Below are 20,374 nucleotides of genomic sequence, written 5' to 3' on the forward strand. Positions count from 1 at the left end.
ATCTTGGGCAAGCACCTTGAGCTCTCTGAGCTCTGACTATCTTCTCTGCAAAATGAAAACTTCGAATGAGATTGTGTTACTAACAAAATATCCCTTAGTTCCACATCCTTCCAAAAGTGCAAGTGTTGAAAGCCCTTGTCCCCTTAGAGGAAGTCCAGTATTTGGAAACACTCAGAGTTGCCAGCCAGAGCTTCTACGCAAGAGGTCGCCCGTGGCTTATCCAGAGCAGTCATAACATTACAGAAAAAAAGTCAATAATCTGAGTATCTCCGTTAAGTCCCTGCTACCTACTTAAGGCTAGGTAGTTTCTGGTAGTATTTTTGATGTGCTGGAAAAAGCAGATGGTTCTCATTGCGGGTTTAAGGGTCTCAGAGGCCTCACTTCCCATGACCTTTAAGCCTCTCTCTGCTCTCAGCCACCCGAGATGGACCATCCGAGGCCCACCCCCTGACCCTTCTCCCTGTGTGTGTGTCTGTGTCTGTGCTGGGGGCTGGGGCAGGGGAGAGGTGGGTTCTCGGCAGGGTCGTCTTAACTCCCCTTGGCTTGACAACCCTCTGCCAGTTTGCACCAATCTCACCGGCTGGTTGTAGAACGCCCCGAGGAAGCGTCTGCAAACAGTTCTGTGTAGTATCAAGGACTGAGGTCCGGGGAACACTGAGCAGGGCTTTCAGGTGTTTCTGTAAGTTTTAAGACATGAGTGAGCAGGAGACAGACAAGGCACAAAAGACACTGGAAAGGAGGAGGAGGGGGCTTAACAGGCAGAGAGAAAAGGAGAGGTGAGGAAGGGAGGATTTGTGTAGATGATGTGAGAGGGGTGGGTCACCAGCAGTAAATCCCCCCTCACCCCCAGCCTCCACCAGGTCATGCCAGGGTGGCACAGACATGTGGAATAGACTCCTAGACAACCAGAGCTGGGAGAGCTCTTAGAGAAACCTAGGCCCTCCCCATATCTTGCAGATGGGGAAACTGAGGTCTAGAGAGGGGAAGTGACTTGTCCAAGTCACAAGGCGAGTCCCAGGTGGAGGTGGGACAAGAACCCAGGTCTCCTGACACCCACCCAGGGCTCTGGTATGGTCTGCAGGGCACAGTAGACATGGGCATCTTGCATAGTTGGGATAGAGACTGGTTTGGTGAATTAAATGCTCTGTTAAGTAAAAGTACATGGGAAAAGAGTTCACCCTCTTATGGGTGAAACCAGTTTTCAGATCGTTAGAGTTGGACATCAATCAGACAGCATCCACAACAGATTAGACTTGCATTCTTCCTTTGAGGACTTGAGAGGCCGTCATGAGAAGAGTGCTTCTCGGCTCTTAGGGATGATGAGACGGGCCCCCCAACAGGCCTGCAGATGGGGGACTGTCTGAGGCACTGACGGCCACCATGGCTGCTTTCCCACAAAGGAAGCCCTGTGGCAGGGATGGTGGGTCACGTTTCTGTGGCTGCCCTGCCCGCATCAGTGCCAGGTATGTGGTGGGGAAGATCCCAGGGAAGCTCCAGAGGCAGCGAAGACGAACGCGGTTGCTGGGAGGTTGGAGTGTCTCAGAGGTAGCCCCCGGCAGTCGGCAGTCGTGGCGGCTTTCCCACCGTATACAATACCTCTTGCTTTTCTCTCTCTCTCTCTCTCTCTCTCTTTCTCTCTCTCCCTCTTCCCTGTCTCTCCTGCCCTCCCGTTCCCTCTTCCTTCTCTCCTATCTGTGTCTTAGGCCTGCCAGTGGTCCCCGAGGGCTTTGTTTCACCCCACTGGTGGCACACAGGGCCGAAGAGGCTGCCGATCCCTGGTATCACACCGCCTGGCTGGGTGGTTTGGGTACCCTTCTCGAGGAGGCAGCAGGAATGGACTAGCCTGGCTCCTCAAGGCCCCTTCCAGCCCTAAGATTCACAGACAAATGATGTGGAGAGATCTAGATTAGCAAAGAGAACCACCCCACCGCACTTGCATCCTTTGCACTTAAGGCACCCTGTAAGCGGGAGTTAATTGTCTAGTAGCCTCCTGTGTAAGTACCAATGTTAACCCGCCTTCCGCCCCGGACTTCAGCAGGCTGTGCAGTGCAGCCGATGCCACCAAGGGGGCGCCATTGCTCAGCCACGGGGTCAAAACGCTGAGGATCAGGAACAGGTGTGGGAGGGGGTTCGTTCTGATCTTATCCCATTTCTCAGTTCCTCAGAATGTTAGTTCTGAAAGGGACTGGTGTGAGAAGGCATCTGGTCCAACCCCCTCATGTTACATGAGACAACTGAGGCCCAGAGTGGGGGCTTTGTTGCCTAAGGTCACACAGCAAATCAGCAGCAGTGCCTGGCCTTGAACCCCGGTCTTTTGACTCCCAGTCCAGTGCTCCGCCCATGGCATCTGTGGCCCTCTGGGAAAACAGGGAGTGAGTGACTCCAGGGTGACATGTAATGAGGTTCTCCTCTGATATACACACCCTTGGCCAAGCAGAGCAGGGAGCCACCTGCTGTGGCCAGGCCCACCGGCCCAGGGATGCCACGGGGCCCGGGTTGGCCATGAAGCTTTTCACAGTTCCACATTTACTTCTCAAACCCTAAACTGGTGCTTCCTTAGGACAATGCTTTTTAAGAGCAGACATCTGCAGACAAGAATAAATACATAAATACAACACGAAGCAACCTTTTCCCCTGGGGTGGAGGGCCAGCTTCTGACCTTCTCATCTTGCCTTCTTTTTCAAGCTGTACATGGTGCGGACCATGCTTGAATCGCTCATTGCAGACAAAAGCGGCTCCAAGAAGACCCTGAGGAGCAGCCTCGACGGACCCATTGTCCTCGCCATAGAGGACTTTCACAAACAGTCCTTCTTCTTCACACACCTGCTCAACATCAGTGGTGAGCTGCATCCCACCCCTGCTGAGGCATGGAGGGAGGGGACGAAGGGCTCAGAGCCACTAAGACCACCAAGCCAGGCATGGCAAAGGGACGTGATCGTTGACCCTAAGGACGTGATCGTTGATATCACCGCCAAGGAAAACACACACACTTTCCAGTGGGCTTTTGGAGCTGGGAAAGGCCAGGTTCAACTCAGCTATTCTGACCTAGCTAAATGTGTCCGGGAGATACCTGTGGCTAATCTGTCATAAAGTCCTTAGTAGAGAGGGATCAAAACCAAGAATATGCACATACAGACACATGGATGCTAGACTTGCTACTCAGCCGCAGCCGAGCGCTAAGTAGTACTTGCTGCTGCCAGCAGGGGAGGCTCTCGAGCTGCATCCCAGTCCTGTGTTCTTCACACTTCCTCTCCTTTTAGTAAGATGTATGTCTAGGGCAGAGGAAGAGTAGTATCTCAGGGACGTGAGTCTTCGTATGTCTGCTGGGATTGAAAAGAGTGATGGCTGTAACAAACAGTACATTCTTCTCCATTAGAGAGTAGCCTGGGAAGGGCCTTCAAGGCCTCTAAACTGTATGGGATCTACGAATTAACACACACAAGAAGTCAAGGAGCCACAATCCAACTGAAAGTGGGCACTTGGGGGCCTATCTTGACACTGACACTGTATTGTGTAATGAACATACTTTTGTTTTGTTTTGTTTTGTTTTTTGAGACGGAGTCTTGCTCTGTTGCCCAGGTTAGAGTGCAGTGGCACTATCTCAGCTCACCGCAACCTCTGCTTCCCAGGTTCAGGCTGGAGTGCGGTGGTGTGATCTCAGCTCATTGCAACCTCTGCCACCCAGGTTCAAACAATTCTGCTTCAGCCTCCTGAGTAGCTGGGATTACAGGCATGCACCACTATGCCTGGCTAATTTTTTTTTTTTTTTTTTTTTTTTTGTATTTTCAGTAGAGACGGGATTTTGCCGTGTTGGCCAGGCTGGGCTCAAACTCCTGACCTCAAGTGATCTGCCTGCCTCAGCCTCCCAGAGTGCTGGTATTATAGGCATGAGCCGCTGCGCCCAGCCATGAGCGTACTTTTCAAGCTTAGGTTGCAGGTTTTCAGGATGACTTTGTAGGAGGGTGATGGGAACTATAGGGGCATCTAAAGCTCTAAAACATCACTGCCTTCTCTTCTCCCCCGCCAGCCCACAACCACTGCCACTCAAGCTTAACAAATGCTATTTTCCAAGTACATATTAGGCTTGCCTTTAAGTAAAAGAGAGCAGGATCCTACTAATCAATATTAGTACCTGCTACATACCTAACACAGTAACAATAACAATGAAAATTAATAAAAACAATGAGAACTAAGGTCTTTTAGTGCTAAGAGTAACCCAAGGCTCATTCCCTTATGCTTTTCAGAAGCCCTGCAGCAGTGTTGTGACCTCTCCCAGCTCTGGTTCCGAGAATTCTTCCTGGAGTTAACCATGGGCCGACGAATCCAGTTCCCCATCGAGATGTCCATGCCCTGGATTCTAACAGACCATATCCTGGAAACCAAAGAACCTTCCATGATGGAGTAAGAGGCAGCATTGGGCCAGCAGGTGGCTCTTGGGGTGCAAGTGGAGGGCAGTTTACCAGGGAGCTCCGTTCTTTCCAGAAGGAAGCACTGAGTTGACAAGAAATGAGGCCATGTGCCCCACCACGGGGAAAGCTCAGCCAGACAGAATCATTTAATTCAGCCTTGCAGATAAATTCTGAAGTTTCCCAGGCCAGCTGTCCTTCCTATGCTTTGTCAGCCTCATAACAGCTATGCTCAGAAAAGAGTAATCTCAGGAGCAGGAAGCTCATATTCTTAACTGCCACCTGATGTCTTTTAGTCCCAGATACATGTTTACAAGTCCTGGTTTTATTTGCATCTTGGGCTTCTTATTTCTTTGGGCTGACTGTAAAGTAAGTTGCTCCTAAGCGGTGGAGGCTCTGGGACCATCAGAGAGGGCTGAAAGATGGTCTTTTCCTGACTCTGAACTTGTTTCTATTTCCCAAGCAAGTATAAAACTGTCTTCCTTAAGGGAGGTCATTAGTAAGCGGCTGGCTGTGTTTTTCCCTCTTCAGGTATGTCCTCTACCCTTTGGATCTATACAACGACAGCGCCTACTATGCTCTGACCAAGTTTAAAAAGCAGTTCCTGTACGATGAGATCGAAGCTGAGGCAAGTGACGTGCTTCTCCTTTTGCTCCTTTAATCTTGTTCCAAATTCCGGACTTTTCCAGTTTTTTGCTATTAGCATGAAGTAGGAGTATCAGTGACTTGTTCTAGGAGAGGAATCTCTGTAATCATGGCCATCAGAAGGCCTGTGTAACCTTTGAGGGCAGAAGTACAAACTGAGACACCCAGTTCAGGACCTGCTGCCTTTCTCTTCCCACCCACAAACTCTGTGCTGCACCATGAAGGGCTTCATGTGCATGTGTGTAAATACCCAAGCTCTGCCTGTCAACTCTGCTCAAAAACAGTGACCCTCAGCCAGACCTAAAACCTATGGTCACACACACCCGTAGTGCAGTCCATCCTCAGAGGGGAGGCCAGAGAAGAGAGCACGTGGCCCTGGAAGAGGCTTGAGCTGCCTGTAGAAGGCTTCTCAGAGCTGGTTCTAGAAGGGGAGAATGGGGCCTGAGTGCACATGCCCACCTTGACCCTATGGATTCTTTGCCTGGACGGAGGTCTACTGATGACCCTTGAAGCTCAAAGTGCAGGGCAGCGGCCTCAGTGACCTAGGTCTGAGGAAAGCACTAAACACAGCGCTGGGATTTTGTGTTCTGCATACCACGTAGGGTGTGAGATGAAAGATCTGAAAGCTTTTTGAATCATTAACCTTATGGAGCCAAGGGTCTGGTGAGAAAGGATCAAAGGTTAATCACGTAAATGTTAAACATGAAAGACTTAAAATACTAAATCTGACAGTAAATAGGATCTGTTTCCTTTGACTCTTACCTAGCTACTGCCTTTGCCCCATCTCATGGTCATGTCCTGCTCTTGCTATTTTTGGAATATTTGGTTTGATTCTCTGTGTCTGGTGTGAATTATCTTCCCACCTGAGCATCACAGTCTGTCACTGATGATGAGACCCTGAAATGTCAATGCTTTCTTCATTAAAAACTAAAGCTACGTAAGCAAAGTTGGAAGGAAGGCGCTTTGAAATGTGACCATCAACTTCATAAACAAATTTGCGGCCAGGTGTGGTGGCTCATGCCTGTAATCCCAGCACTTTGGGAGGCCAAGGTGGGTGGATCACCTGATGTCAGAAGTTTGAGACCAGCCTGGCCAATATGGTGAAACTCTGTCTCTACTAAAAATACAAAAATTAGCTGGGCATGGTGGTGGGTGCCTGTAATCCCAGCTACTTGGGAGGCTGAAGCAGGAGAATCGCTTGAACCCAGGAAGTGAAGGTTGCAGTGAGCCGAGATCACACCACTGCACTCCAGCCTAGGCGACTTGTTGAGCGAGTCTCTGTCTTAAAAAAAAAAAAAAAATACAAAAAATTAGCCGGGCGTGGTGGCGGGCACCTGTAGTCCCAGCTACTCGGGAGGCTGAGGCAAGAGAATGGTGTGAACCCGGGAGTCGGAGCTTGCAGTGAGCCAAGATTGTGCCACTGCACTCCAGCCTGGGCGACAGAGCGAGACTCCGTCTCAAAAAAAAAAAAAAAAAAAAATTGCAAAGCAAAGTAAAATACAATGAAAAATAACATCTATCAGAAGAGAGAGATGGAGAGGCTGCCGAGTTAGCAGACAGATTCAAGCGCTGACGGGTTCTGACGGTCTGTTCGTTGCATCCCTCCAGGCAGGCAGCCTCAAAACAGCTAAGGAGGGGGTCCGTGGGGAGGTTGGTTCCTTTTTGAACTTTGCCTTGTCTGTTGACTGACTGAGGACCCTGAGAGCAAGGGACCAAACCTCCCAAACTTAGCCACAGAATCTTCTTTTTCCCCTTCAAAGCGTCTTTCCCCAGAATGCACTTTGGGCAGTCCTGGCTGACTGCCCTCTTTCAATTGGCTCGGTTTCTGTGATTAAGCTGAACGGGCACCAGTGATGTTCCTGCTTCCTCTCCACCAGGTGAACCTGTGTTTTGATCAGTTTGTCTACAAGCTGGCAGACCAGATCTTTGCTTACTACAAAGCCATGGCCGGCAGGTAGGAAAGCCCCAGAGCTGTGAGTAGCAATCTCTTAAGACTGCCACCTGGAAGATGTGATTTTCCATTGTGAAACCTCCCTTCTTCTTTAGCCCCTGAGGAAAACAGAGCCATTCCACAGGCCCAGACTGGGTGCTGAAATAGAGTGGAAAGGAAACTAAACAAATAGAGGGCTCACCTCACACAGACTGCAATCTAGCAGGAAAGACAGACATTGACTAAAAGCCGATGAGTGCACAGTGACAAGGAGGTTACATGCTCTCTGTGAGGGAAAAGCTCGTGGGAACGTACGACGGTTAAACCTTTGGGGGTGGGGAACTAGAAAGGCCATCTTGCGGAAGTGGCATCTGAGTTCTTATCTGAAGTTGGTAGGAGTGAAGAAAGTAAAAGGAGGTGAAGGATGTGGCAGGAAGTTGCAGGCAAAAGGAACTGCTTGTGCAAGGTCCCTGTGGCGGGAGTATAATGATAACAGCCTGCCAACCTCACAGGGCTGTGGGAGGATTCCTGTGAATTAATGCATGTCAGTGTCTCTTCACCACCACTAGAGGGGGCAGGCTGCCTGCTAAGGCTGGGGAGGTGGGCAGGGCCAGGGCACGCCGGCTTTGTGGCTGTTTCTCCCAGTAGTGGAATGACTCCGAATGGTTTCAAAAGTACAACAGTGACCCGATTCGATTTTTATTTACTTGTGAAAGTTTACTCCCTTAAAAATATAAATGTACGGAGAATGAATTGGAGAAGAATGGGTGTGTGCAAACCAGACAGGAGGCCAGTGAAGAAGTCTGGATCAGAGATGTATCAGGCTTAGAGGCTCCTTGGTATTGCCACTATATGTTGGTTCAAACCCTCGTGAGTTCTTGGTTTTCAAGAACCTGTAACAGCACTGATCAAGGAAAACCTCAAATTTATATATAGGTATTTCCATTCTTATTGGAAATCCAAACATACCAACCAGTAATTTCAAGGATAGTTCCTTGCTTTAATAATTTCTCTATGAAACGGATTTACTTCATTTTGCTTTTAACAGCCAAAGTAGCCCTGATATATTTCAAATAGGAGTTGATGTGCAGCACATATAAGTTTCTGTTAACATAGGATGTGCATTAAATAATGCGACTCTTAAAGGCTGGAAAGTATAGAAAGCATGCATGTAGGATTTCAAGGAAAGCAGAGAACACAGCCTTTCACAGAGTAGTCAATACGCATCTGTGGATTGAATGGGATGTGGTTCTAACAGTGAGTTGGGTTTCTGGCTTCTATAAGACAATTCTGATTCCAAATACACTGTTCCATCATCTATAGAAACAGACTCAGGCATGTCGAACCCTGGGTCTTCCTTTGTCTAACTTATGGGCTTTTATCTACACCCTTCCCTGTAAGATCAGTGATTTTTTAAAGTGTGGAAAGTTGAGGAGGTTGAGAGATTCGGAGAAAACCCAGGAGGAAAACCATGAGCTAGGTCAGTCCTGTTCATTCGAAATGCCACATGGTCACAAACGTGAGCCAGAGATGTTATTTTAAATTTTTTAGTAGAGGTATTTTAAAAAGGAAAAAGAAGCAGGTGAAATTAATTTTAATAATATATTTAACCCCACATATCCAAAACATTATAATTTTGACATATACTCAATATAGGAATTATTAGAGATTTTTCATTCTTTTCTTCTAAGTCCTCAAAATCCTGTGTTTTACAGCCCATCTCAATTTGGACCAGCCACATCTCAAGTGTTCAGTAGGCACATGTGGCCGGTGGCTACTACTTTGGACAGTGTAGATTTAGATCATGTCTCTTTCTTTAGGTGGCTTTTAGTTATGTCTAGAATACACCTAGCCTCTGTACTAGGATCTGTGTGGCCCTACCTGGTTTGGCCCTGGTCTAATGTCATAAATTCATTTTGCACCATACGGTGCAACCTGCACTGTACTTTATCCACACTGGCCATCTTTCCCTTTCTCAAACGTAACCAAGCTCATGGTGTCGATGATAGTGCTCCCCTAGATCTTTCCGATTTTATCATTCAGGCCTCCATTTAGCAAAACTTCTTTAGAGAGACTTTGCCTGACTTCCTAACTCCAAATGATCCCATTTTCTTATTTTCAAAGCACTTGCTCCTCTGCAATCCATGCCTCAGTGTGAAAGATAGTAACACTCCCAGCTCATAGGGTTGTGGAGAGATTTAAAAGGACGTGTGTTTGTATGTGTGTGTTTAAAGTGCCTGGGAAATAATAAACACTATGCAACTATTACCTATTATCTGAAATTATTTCATTCCTCTGTTTGTGTTTATCAGTCTTTCCTCATTCGAATATGAGCTCCATGAGGAGAGGCACCTTGTATTCCCAGTACCCAGAATGTTTCCTGGGATACACCAAGCAAGCACTCAATTGCTTTTGTGGTAAATGAATAAAAGAGGAAAGTGGCCCAAGTTCAGTGTTGCCCATCTTTAACTTAGAAACTCTGTTTCACGTATTGAGCTTCTGTGACTCAAAAGAAATGTGAAGTAACTTATCTAGAGCAGAAAACAATTTTGCTTAAGATATATAAGATAGTGCTCTGTGGGTAGATTCTATGATCTGAAATAGAAGTATCTGGGCAGTTGAGAGTCATTCACTGTCTGTTTACTGACCTTGTTTCACTTTTATTCCTTCCAGTGTCCTGTTGGATAAACGTTTTCGAGCTGAGTGTAAGAATTATGGCGTCATCATTCCTTATCCACCGTCCAATCGCTATGAAACACTGCTGAAACAGAGACACGTCCAGGTATGGGGAGCGGAAGCCACCATGGAGATGGAAGGGGCAGGAGAGAGCAGCTGTGAAGTCAGCCTAGAGATCAGGAATCAGGCCTGGGTACTGTCTTCCCGGCACGTTGCCAGTGTGGGTTTCTGAGCCTGGGTGTAGCACAGCCTCAGGATCTCATAAACAATAAGGAGGCATTGGGCGTCCTTTGGCTCAGGTTCTGGGCTTCTCCACCGTCTATAGCTGACCTCTGACAAGTTATGGCAACCAAAGCCTTCGTCTTCTCATCATAAGCTGCAGCCCACTTTTTCCAGTTGGGATGCCACTCAGAGATGGGTATATCTGTCCCTGAACAGGGCCCAAGTGCTGGTCTAAGTGAGGAAGACCGTGGCGCCTTTGAAACGAAAGCATGTCAGGGCAAATCCATGGTAGAAATTGGTTTTTTTGTGTGTTTAGAGTTGGTTTCTATTAACATTTGACCCTAGATATAGAGGAAATGTTGCTGGGAACTGAGAAACATCCCCACTTAACAATGTTAATGTGAGGGAGACAGACAGCATAAGAGATGCCCCAGCAGATGGCGAGCCCTCCTCCTAGAGCCCTGCTGTTGGCCAAGTGGGTGGCAAAATGGCCTTTATGCTGTGATGTCTGTGTGCTTATTATGTGGTCCTGATCTTTGTGAAAGGTCCGGGCTGAGGCTAAGCCCATGCCAGAGGTGAAAAGGAAAGAATTCATCTCAGAAACCCTGGACATTCCCATTGCAATGAGAAATCCAAGGAAATGGAGACTCATTAAACGGGGTGGGGGAGGGGGCAGGGAATAGAATTTGTACTTCTGTCAACAGCAGGGGCTCAATGAGAGCTTTTCTTTCAACCTCTCAGAAGATTACTGCTATCAGTTACAATGCAGCCAGAATTAGCCACAGGATATTAAATACTGAGGGCTTTATGTGTGCATAAGATGGGTATAAGGGGCCCTAGTCAGTTGGTAGAAAATTTGTGCCAAAAGAGAAGTTGAAAAATAAAATAGTTAAGAATAATCATTTGACACCTAGCAAAGTGCTGTGGACACAGCAGGTGCTCGACAAATGTTTATTGCTATCTACATAGCAGCTGCAGTAGTGCCCGCATGTACCCCAGTGGAAAGTACCTTAAGCTATATTTTCCATCCTGTAATCAGACCTTCATCCTCTTGCTTTTAAATTTTCCCTCACGAAGGCACAAACTGGGCCCTTGCTGAGGCAGCTGCTGTGCCTTGGTGACTGAATTGAGCACAGGAAAGATGCAGGAAGCACCTCAGGGCTAAATTTAGGATGTCAGCAGAAACATTTATGGGAAACCAGAGCGTATCCTGAACCTCTTCCCACAGCCTGAGTGAATCGTATTTTTCCTAAACTTCCTGTGTTTCAAGCCTACAGGGAAGTTGAAAGAATAATACGATGAGCACTTATTATCCCGTAGCCAGATTTGCAGTTATTTATGTTTTACCATATTTAGTTCACATTCTCTCTCTCATGTATGTATGCTCTCTCTAGCACTTATACAGTGTGTTTGTTTGTGTGTGTGTGATGAATGTACATACTTTTGTTCTTAATCATTTGAGAGTTTAAGTTGCCAAATCATGACATTTCACCCCTGAATGCTTCAGCCTGTATCTCCTAAGAACAAGGACATTCTCTTATAAAAACAGAATAGAATGATGATACTCAGGAAATTTAACAGTACTGCTTTCTAAATACAGTTCCCATTTGTCCCAGTTATGTCCTTTGTAATTTTAATCCAGTTTCCTATCAGTGCATGCACATACTCATCAGGTGTCAGTGAGAACCTTTATTTGTTTTTGAGACATAGGGTCTTTCTCTCTCTCGCTCAGCCTGGAGTGCAGTGGTGCAATCATAGCTCACTGTAGCCGCAAACTCTTGGGCTCAAGCTGTCTTCCCACTTCCAGCCTCCCAAGTAGCTAGGACTACAGATGTACACCACCACACCTGGCTAATATTTTTTATTTTTTGTAGAGATTGGGTCTCACTATGTTGCCCATGCTGGTGTCAAACTCCTGGGCTCAAGCTATCCTCCTGTTGCAGGACTTCTCAGTTCAGCTAAAGATGGGGTTCTTGTCTGTCCCACGACCATGAAAACTTAGGCTTGCAGACTGTTTAAAGAGTGGGTAAAGCAGGGTTTTATTGGGTGAAAAGGGGAAAAAAAGGGGGGAAACAGGGACTTTCACAAGGCCAGAGTCCCTCAGCTAGATAACTTCCTGCCAGGCTGTTGGAATCCCAGGTTCCACACAGGAAGAGGAGGGGCCGGGCTCCTCCCTGCTGGAAACATCATAAACTTCCCAAGCCTTTACCTCAATGGACAGGCTGGTTGGAGTTTCTTCAGGAAACCCCTCCCACCTGGCAGTCTTACTCCCACCTTGGTCCCCCAAAGCGCTGGGATTACAGGCATGAGCCACTGCACCCGGCCAGTGTGAATTTTAAGTAACTTTTCTCTCTCTCTCTTCATCCAGCTGTTGGGTAGATCAATTGACTTGAACAGACTCATTACCCAGCGCATCTCTGCCGCCATGTATAAATCCTTGGACCAGGCTATCAGCCGCTTTGAGAGTGAGGATCTGACCTCCATTGTGGTAAGAGTCTGGGAGCGTGTGGGATTTCTGCTCTGGGAGTTCTCAGACTAGAAGCCTAGATGGGGACTGTAGTTAGTCTAGTGATGGGCCAGTTAAAGAGGGGCAGTGAGTCTCTTTCCCATCTGAATGGAGCTAAGAAATAAAAACTTACACAGAATAAGAATAATCTTACGTTCCTGATTGCCTTGGGAATGACAGAGCGGAGGGGGTCTCCTTGAGATTTCTAGAGATGGCCAACCCTCAGACACAGCTGCATGTCCTTAGGATCCTGCAGGCTGAGCAAGTAGGTAAATGGTCCTAAGAACCTAGGGGAAATTTCACAAGAGGGTTGGCTTCACGGGTGTGCAGTAGTATAAGGCCCAGATGGGCTTTGCAGCTGGTTTACTGCTCTGCTGTCACCATCTTGAAATTCTTAAACAAGGGGGCCCCACATTTTCATTAAACATCATACCCTGTACATTATGTAACTGGTTCTGATGCACAAGCCTGGAATAGGCCTACTCCTTTCCCCCAGAAAACAGCAATTTAAACGACTCTCTGCTAATTCTCTCTCTTCAAGAGTTAGAGTAAACTTGACTGGTTATCCTTTCAGTGAATCAAAGGAAGATTTCAGTGCTTTCAAAAGCAGATAAACAGTAGGACTGGGAAATGGAAAATCACCATTAGAACATAATAAAAATTGTAGGCAAGTTCTGTCAACGGTTGCTAAAATAAGTGGGCAGAACTTTGAGAAAAATACTGCATGATTTCTCTTATATGAGGTTCCTACAGTAGGCAAATTCATGGATACATAAGGTAGGATGGTGGTTGCCAGGGGAGAGGAAGATGGTGTTTGATGGATCCAGAGTTTCAGTTGGAGAAGATGAGTTTCAATTCTAGAAAAGGATGGTGCTGATAGTTGCACAACAATGTGAATGTACTTAATGCCACAGTACACCTAAAAATCATTAAAGTGTTCAATTTTAAGTGCATCTTACCACAATAAAAAATTTTTTTAAACCAAAAAATCTTTGAGAAGAAACAGGATACTCGCATAATCTCAAAGTACCTCCCCCAAGATACTTATTAATTACAAAGGGAAGAATGACTCTACAATGAAGAAAATTAGCAGACACCCTCTTAACCAAAAGTTAATATCACCAGTAAAACGTTATTGTTGTCATGATATATTCTTGCCAAAATGCACAATCTCAATCTAATTTTGAGAAAATATCGGATGAACCCAAATCGAGTGCCATTCTGAAAAAAAAAAAAAGTGAATGATATTTCTCAAAAGTGTGCAGGTCTTCAGAGACAGGAAAGAGTGAAAACTGTTACAAATTACGAAAGAATAAGGGAACATGACAACTAAATGCAACATGGAATCCTAGATTGAATCTTAGAACAGAAAAAGGACTTTAGTGGGAAAACTAGTGAAACCTGAATAAAGCCTGTCATTCAGCTAATAGTGTTGTACCAATGTTAATTTCCTTCATTTGATAATTGTACTGTGGTTCTGCCAGAGGTTAACAGTGGGGAAGCTGGGTAAAGGATATGCAGGGTATGCTGTTTTTACAACTTTTCTATGAGTCCAAAATTATTTTTAAATAAAGTTGGGTTTTATTTTAAGTGGACAAAGTGGTAAAAAATAAAGTGGCAATGAACTAGGACTCTAGCATCATACCTGCAGTCCCAGTCCTTACCCTGCTACTTACTTAGCTGCGTGATCTTGTGCAAGTTACTCAGCTTCTCCAAGTCTGTTTCCTTATCTGTAGAAATGGAGGGAATATCAGAATCCACCTCTTAGGGTTACTATAGGGATAAAATGAGATAACTACCTGGAAAGAGCTTTGCAGAGTTTGTTTGTTTGTTTGTTTTTGTTTTGTTTTCTTTGGAGACAGGGTGTCTTGCTCTGTTGCCTGGGCTGGAGTACAGTGGCGTGATCTCAGCTCACTGCAACCTCCGCCTCCCAGATTCAAGCAATTCTCTTGCCTCAGCCTACTGAGTAGCTGGGACTATAGGCATGTGCCACCAGGCCCACCTAATATTTGTATTTTTAGTAGAGATGGGGTTTCACCATGTTGGCCAGGCTGGTCTCAAACTCCTGACATTGTGATCTACCTGCCTCAGCCTCCCAAGAATCCTTTGTATACATAGTTAGCACTTAATAAATAATAGCTTATGGAAAAAAGATGAGAGAAAAATAAATTTGGGGCTGCAATGCAATGATTTTGGGTGAATTTGCAACAGCATTTCTTAGGGCCTGCCCTAACCACCCTCCTTAGTCCTGGGTCACTTACTTCGAGAGACTGTAGCACAGCACGCACTTTGCTGAGAAATCATTTGCTCATCTCTATTTTGAGAAACAGAGTTATTCTTTATGCCAAATGGTTAGCAGTGATGAGCTCCAAGTGGTGGGATTTTTTTTTTCTTTTTTGTTTATCTGTATCTTCTAGTTTTCCAATAATGAGCATATCTTATGAAAAAAAAAAAGATTTGGGATATATGTGTCTCCATGGCCTCTTCCCACCTGTTTGAAAGCACTAAATGTTCTTTTGGCTGAGAACAAAATCAAAACAAGCAGTGAAAGCCCTTGTTTATCAGGCGAGGGCAATGGCTCCCCGGAGAACACCCGTTCCTGGGAAGCCCATGAAGAGACCTCAGGGAAGCACTCTCCCGGTGGGTCAGGACGGCCCCTGCTCGCCCTGGCTGAGAAACTTCGACCTCCTCCAAGAAACAAAATGAGGAGTGCGCTCCCCTCAGCCTTTCCCTCCACCTGAAAAACTCCATTCTGAGATGGGGAGACAACTTGATTCTGAGTTGGGAGAGGTTGCAAAGATGTGGGGAGTTAGTCCCCCTCATTTTACACGGCTGAGCAAACAGTCTCAGCAAGACCTGATGCTGAGGTTGAAAACGGGCAGCCCACAGGCTGCGTTTTGTTTAGGCGGCATAATACACTTGTAATTTTGAGCCAACATTTAACGTTGGGAAGAATTCCAGTAAAAATGCAGAAGCTCTGGCGGTGCCAGACCAGCATTCCCAGATGGTAACGATTGCCCAGAAATGACTAGAAGTTCCTGTGAGATGGGCTACACTTTCTTCAGCTTGCCACAGCCCCACTGGCAGGCTTCGTTTATGTGTGTGACCTACCAGGCCTCACTGTGCTGAGTTTGAGACCTTTGCTCTCTCACTTGCCTGAGGTCGCAGAGCTGGTTGCCAGTTGAATGTGGTTAACAGTCAGGTCTTCTTTCACTGAAGAGCTCTTTCTCCCACTACTCTGAAGTTGCCCATTTGGGTGTTTTACTGCCCCGGTTCTGTTTCTCTGTGTTGCCCTTTAGTAAATTAGCCTTACTATGGAAAACTGTCATCCTCTTAGGAGACCCCTAAACTGCCCACATGGCTTTTTAAGCCTTTTCCACACTTTGGTGCATTGAGCCCTGCATCCAGCTGGCACATGCCCTCTTCTGGTTTCAAGGCCAGAAGAACAAATCCAAAATGTGTTGCAGAAACATCGTCTGAGTTGCATAAAGTGCAGGGAGAAGTGGACCTGCGGTTCAGTGGATCTGCCTCTCCTTCGGTCTCCCTTGTGAACACGGATGTGTGTTATAAGACTGCTAAAGTCACAGAACGGTAATGCAGAATTTTGTTCCACAGCTTCTCAGTTGTCTTCCCAGTAACAGGCACTGCAGTGTGCCAGGGGACTCAGCGATCTTAGAAATAAATTGAGTAGTGCTTACTCCATGTATTTTTTATTTCTTTAGTACCCATCCTCAGTGAATCAGAATAGAGACATATTCCAGCTAGCCAGGCCCCCAGGAGAGAAGCTGATTCTGTATTTCTGCCCTTCATTTACTTCATGGTACACAATGACTGGAAACTTATTCCGCCAATGCTGTTCCAGAATTGAAATTCTGACCTTCTTTTGAAAAATTGCAGGATTTGCCATCACTAATCCCCCACTCCAGCATGGCAGCAGTCAGACAGGGTATCAGAAGTAGTAGCTCCACCTTTACCTGGGCAGGGCCCTCCAATGTGCCATAGACGGACTCACTCCCCAAACTTTCTGTTCACCCCAGTTGATCTCACTTACCTGACCTGTCTGGTCTCTTTAGCTGTGTATGTTTGCAAGCCTTCAACCATTTCTGCCCACTTCAATTTAGAGTCACAAAATCTGAGTTTCAGAGAGGCAGAGCTCCAAAAATTGGAAGCCTAGCCTGGGATCTCCACCTGACCATACTCTGGTCTCCATCTGGAGGTCTTTGTGGCTAATGAGAATGAAATTGAATCCCTGGCATGAGGCTGCCTCCTGTGGACATATTCCAGCCATTACAGCAGACCCCATGGTCATCCCACCTGGTCGTGCTCTGATGAATTGGCCTTGCTGGTGTTCTTTTAGCCTTTATGTTGTAAAGCTAGCTTTGTCTTTGAAAGAACTTTCACAGCTCTTGCATCCTTATTCCGGGGAACTGTATCACAGGAGCCAAGAACACATGATTTGGAATAAGGAGACTTGGATTCACATCCTAAGGCCTATTATGGTGACCTTGGGCAAGTTGCTTAACCTTCAGGGCCTCCATTTCCCCTCTCTGAATGAGGGACCATTGTACCGATCTTAAAAGATGGCTTAACCAAAACAACACAGGAGTGGCCTAAGGTGCTTTCTGTCTCTACACAAGGCTGTACTTTGGTTCCTTTTGATAGCAATGGGGGGAAGTTGCAGGACAATGAGGGACCAAAGCGTGTTGGAAGAGTTACACTTTTCCTTCATTTCCCAGCAAATGCCGTGTCCTGCTGGGATTCAACGTTACTGTGTCCCACTTTGCCTGAAGATGGGATTCCTTTGTTCAGGGCCCACAGTGCGCATGGATCCCAGTCATCATGCGCTGACTGCAGACTGCTTGCCCATGGCTTGTAGCCACGCCTTTGCCAACCCCATGTGATACCTCAAGGGACCTACACTCCAAAGGATGAGGCATTCTGCTCCCACCTTTTTTTAGAATTTCTATAGCAGTTAGAGTATATAGTGGTTAAGAATGTGCACTTTGGAGCCCAGTTTCCTGGATTTGAAGCCAAGTTACTTTACTTCTCAAAGCCTCGATTTCCATACATGTAAAATAAGAACAGCAGCAATACTGACCTCATAGAGTTTGATAAGCATTAAATGAGTTGACGCATATAAAACTGGCACATACTGATTTGGTTGAACCAGACAAAATTGCCAGTAACCTAAAAAACCAGTAACGTCATAGGGTTCAACCTGATAGTAAACCCTTAATGAGTGGTAGCTCTTACTATTGCTTTTTTCTCATCGATATAGAAACTGGAAATCTAGTAAGCTTGGTCTCTACCCAAAGGGGATTTGCACATGGTCCGTGGTCTCCTTCCACGGGATAGCCATGCAGCCTCCTTTCCCCAACCTTGCCCTTAACCCTCTGGGCCTCCATCTCTCTCAGCATAGTCTGACAATCCTTCCACTTCTCAGAAGAAGGGAACCTTGTCACTTGCTACTGCAGGGGTCCTGGTTGCCATGTAGATGGTCAGGAGGTTGTCTGAGCAGCTGTCACTTGCATGAACAGAAGCAGTAAGATAAAGCACACATGTAATCCTTACAAGCAATTCCTCAGCAGTTGTGGGTTCTGTCTCTGGACAGGAGCTGGAGTGGCTGCTGGAGATTAACCGGCTCACGCACCGGCTGCTCTGTAAGCACATGACGCTGGACAGCTTTGACGCCATGTTCCGGGAGGCCAATCACAATGTGTCCGCTCCCTATGGCCGTATCACCCTGCATGTCTTCTGGGAACTGAACTTTGACTTTCTCCCCAACTACTGCTACAATGGGTCCACGAACCGGTAAGGGAATCCCTCAGAGGGGGCCGGGTGGGGGTTGGGGGAGTGACCAGCTGCCTCCTCCAAACTAGGCCCGGTACACATGTGAGTGGTTCCTGCAACAGGAGTCTCTCAGACCCCCTCCTGGGCACAGGCTCTGTGCTCTGTCACTTGTCTGAGGTCGCAGAGCTGATTGACAGTTGAATGTTGTTAACAATTAGGTCTTCTTTCATTGAAGAGCTCTTTCTACTACTACTCTGAAGTTGCCCATTTGGGTGTTCTACTGCTCCAGTAAAACATGGGGCATGCCATGGTGAGCAGATACCTTCCTGTCTCTTGAGTCTTCAGACTAGAGGAGGATATAGGTGGTCAGATAATCACACGACAAATGTACCATTACAAATAGTGAATAAGGAGATGAAGGAAAGCCCACAGGGCCATGGCAGAGGTAACAGCACCACCTGTTCCGGTCTAAAAAGTCATGCAAACCTCAAGGGAGGCTGCCTCTTTGAGGAAGTAATGCTGGAGTTAAGATGCAAAGGATGAGTAGGAATAAATAAGGGCAAAAAGGCAGAAGAATATTCCAGACAAGTTTCTAAGGGTTTCTCCAAGAGGTTGATGAGGGTAAAACTAGTCGGGTGGGAAATGGTGCTATGAAAGATAACACAGGAACAGATTGTGCAGTACTCTAGAGGCCAGGGCAGGATCGTGCATTTTTATTAACCCTGAAGGAGTTTGAGGAAAGGAGATGACATGATCAGATTGTATGTATGTAAGGATATCCACATATCTGAAAGCATGCATGCAAAACAGCATACATTTGCAGAGCACAAATACACATGACAAAGTGGAACTTGCCTCCTGCAAGGTGCACACAGCCCTGGGCCAGGCACTGAGGTAGAGCCAAGACCTAATTTCTTTCTCCCTGGAAAGTTTCATAGCCTGGTGAAAGAGGTAAGGCATGGATATTCACATACAAAATAAGTATGTAAGGGTGCAAAAAAATGTATTAATCTGCAGTTCTTCTAGGTATCTCCAAGCCTTGGCTCAGGGCCAGTATTAAATGAGTATGTGTTGAATGAATGGAAGGGTATGGGAGATATCCACAAATGTACCTGAATCCACACACTAAGCGAGATAGATTTCCAGTTCTATAAAGAAATAGGAGTTTTAACACTCTTGAGCAGGGAGCAGCAAACTGTGGCTCACAGACTACGTCTAGTTGCTGACTGTTTTTGTAAAGCCCATGAGCTGAGAATAGTATTCACACTTTTGGGTGGTTGAGGGGAAGAAATCCAAAGAATAATAATATTTGGTGACAAGTGAAAATGATTTGTAATTGATAAAGTTTTATTGGAACTCGGTCATGCCATTTGTTTATTATTGTCCTTGGGTGCTTCCATGCTGCAACAGCAGAGTTGAGTACTTGCAACGGAGACCATCTGGCTTCCAAAGTTAAAAATATTTGCTGCCTGGCTCTTCTGAGAAAGAGTTTGCTGAACTCTGCTCTTGAGAAACCAAACTGAAGGTAGAGGAGTGGAGCCCCAGAGAAAGCCATGTTCAAGCCCAGCCCACTCTTATTCTTGCCTAGTGTCATTCTGAGCAGCCACAAGCTCCTGGTTGAGCCCAGGAATCTAGACTGAAGTTTTCCCATCTATGGAAAGGAGTTGAATGGGAAGTTAAATAGGAAGATGTCAGAAGAGTTTCGTACCTTTATAGTCAACCACCTAACAGTGCACTTGTACCAATGCAAACCTTCACCTGGCCAGGAAGCACTCCTGTTATCTGTGTCCCATGAGGAATAATGTTAGCACCATATTAACTCTTTCCCATCCCTTTGCTTCTACTAGTTTTGTGCGGACTGCCATTCCTTTCACCCAAGAACCACAACGAGACAAACCTGCCAACGTCCAGCCTTATTACCTTTATGGATCCAAGGTAAGTAGTCCTGCCCTACCCTGCCTAAAAGAGGGTTGGTGAGAAAAAGCACATAGAAAAGTGTCCCTTAATTAGAAGAGTAAGAAGGTGGAGAGATAAATGCAGCAATGAGGTCAGGCACAGTGGCTCTTGCCTTTAATTCCAGCACTTTAGGAGTCCGAGACCGGTGGATAATTGAAACCAGGAATTTGAGAACAGCCTGGGCAACATAGCGAGACCCTGTCTCCACCAAAAAAAAATTAAAAAATTAGCCAGACATGGCAG

At 46.2% G+C, this 20,374-nt stretch overlaps 1 protein-coding gene across 20 annotated transcripts in view; it reads left to right on the plus strand.

Moving 5' to 3' along the window:
- The window catches only part of CYFIP2 (cytoplasmic FMR1 interacting protein 2), a 133,283-nt gene that overhangs the window by 56,002 nt on the left and 56,907 nt on the right, over window positions 1–20,374 (plus strand). For 11 of the 20 annotated variants that reach the window (XR_012414313.1, XR_012414314.1, XM_073994657.1 and 8 more), the window contains exons 16-24: window positions 1,704–1,778; window positions 2,686–2,839; window positions 4,245–4,401; window positions 4,938–5,034; window positions 6,929–7,005; window positions 9,655–9,763; window positions 12,248–12,367; window positions 17,997–18,196; window positions 20,023–20,110. Coding sequence is in view for 17 of the 20 variants with exons in the window: in XM_073994657.1 (XP_073850758.1) it covers window positions 1,704–1,778; window positions 2,686–2,839; window positions 4,245–4,401; window positions 4,938–5,034; window positions 6,929–7,005; window positions 9,655–9,763; window positions 12,248–12,367; window positions 17,997–18,196; window positions 20,023–20,110 (1,077 nt within the window). In the remaining 3 variants the exon portion in view is untranslated. The remainder of the gene's footprint in view (window positions 1–1,703; window positions 1,779–2,685; window positions 2,840–4,244; window positions 4,402–4,937; window positions 5,035–6,928; window positions 7,006–9,654; window positions 9,764–12,247; window positions 12,368–17,996; window positions 18,197–20,022; window positions 20,111–20,374) is intronic. The other 9 variants (XR_012414315.1, XM_073994661.1, XM_073994666.1 and 6 more) reach the window with 1 other exon arrangement.

This window comes from Macaca fascicularis, chromosome 6 (assembly GCF_037993035.2).
Source record: "Macaca fascicularis isolate 582-1 chromosome 6, T2T-MFA8v1.1".
NCBI lineage: Eukaryota > Metazoa > Chordata > Mammalia > Primates > Cercopithecidae > Macaca > Macaca fascicularis.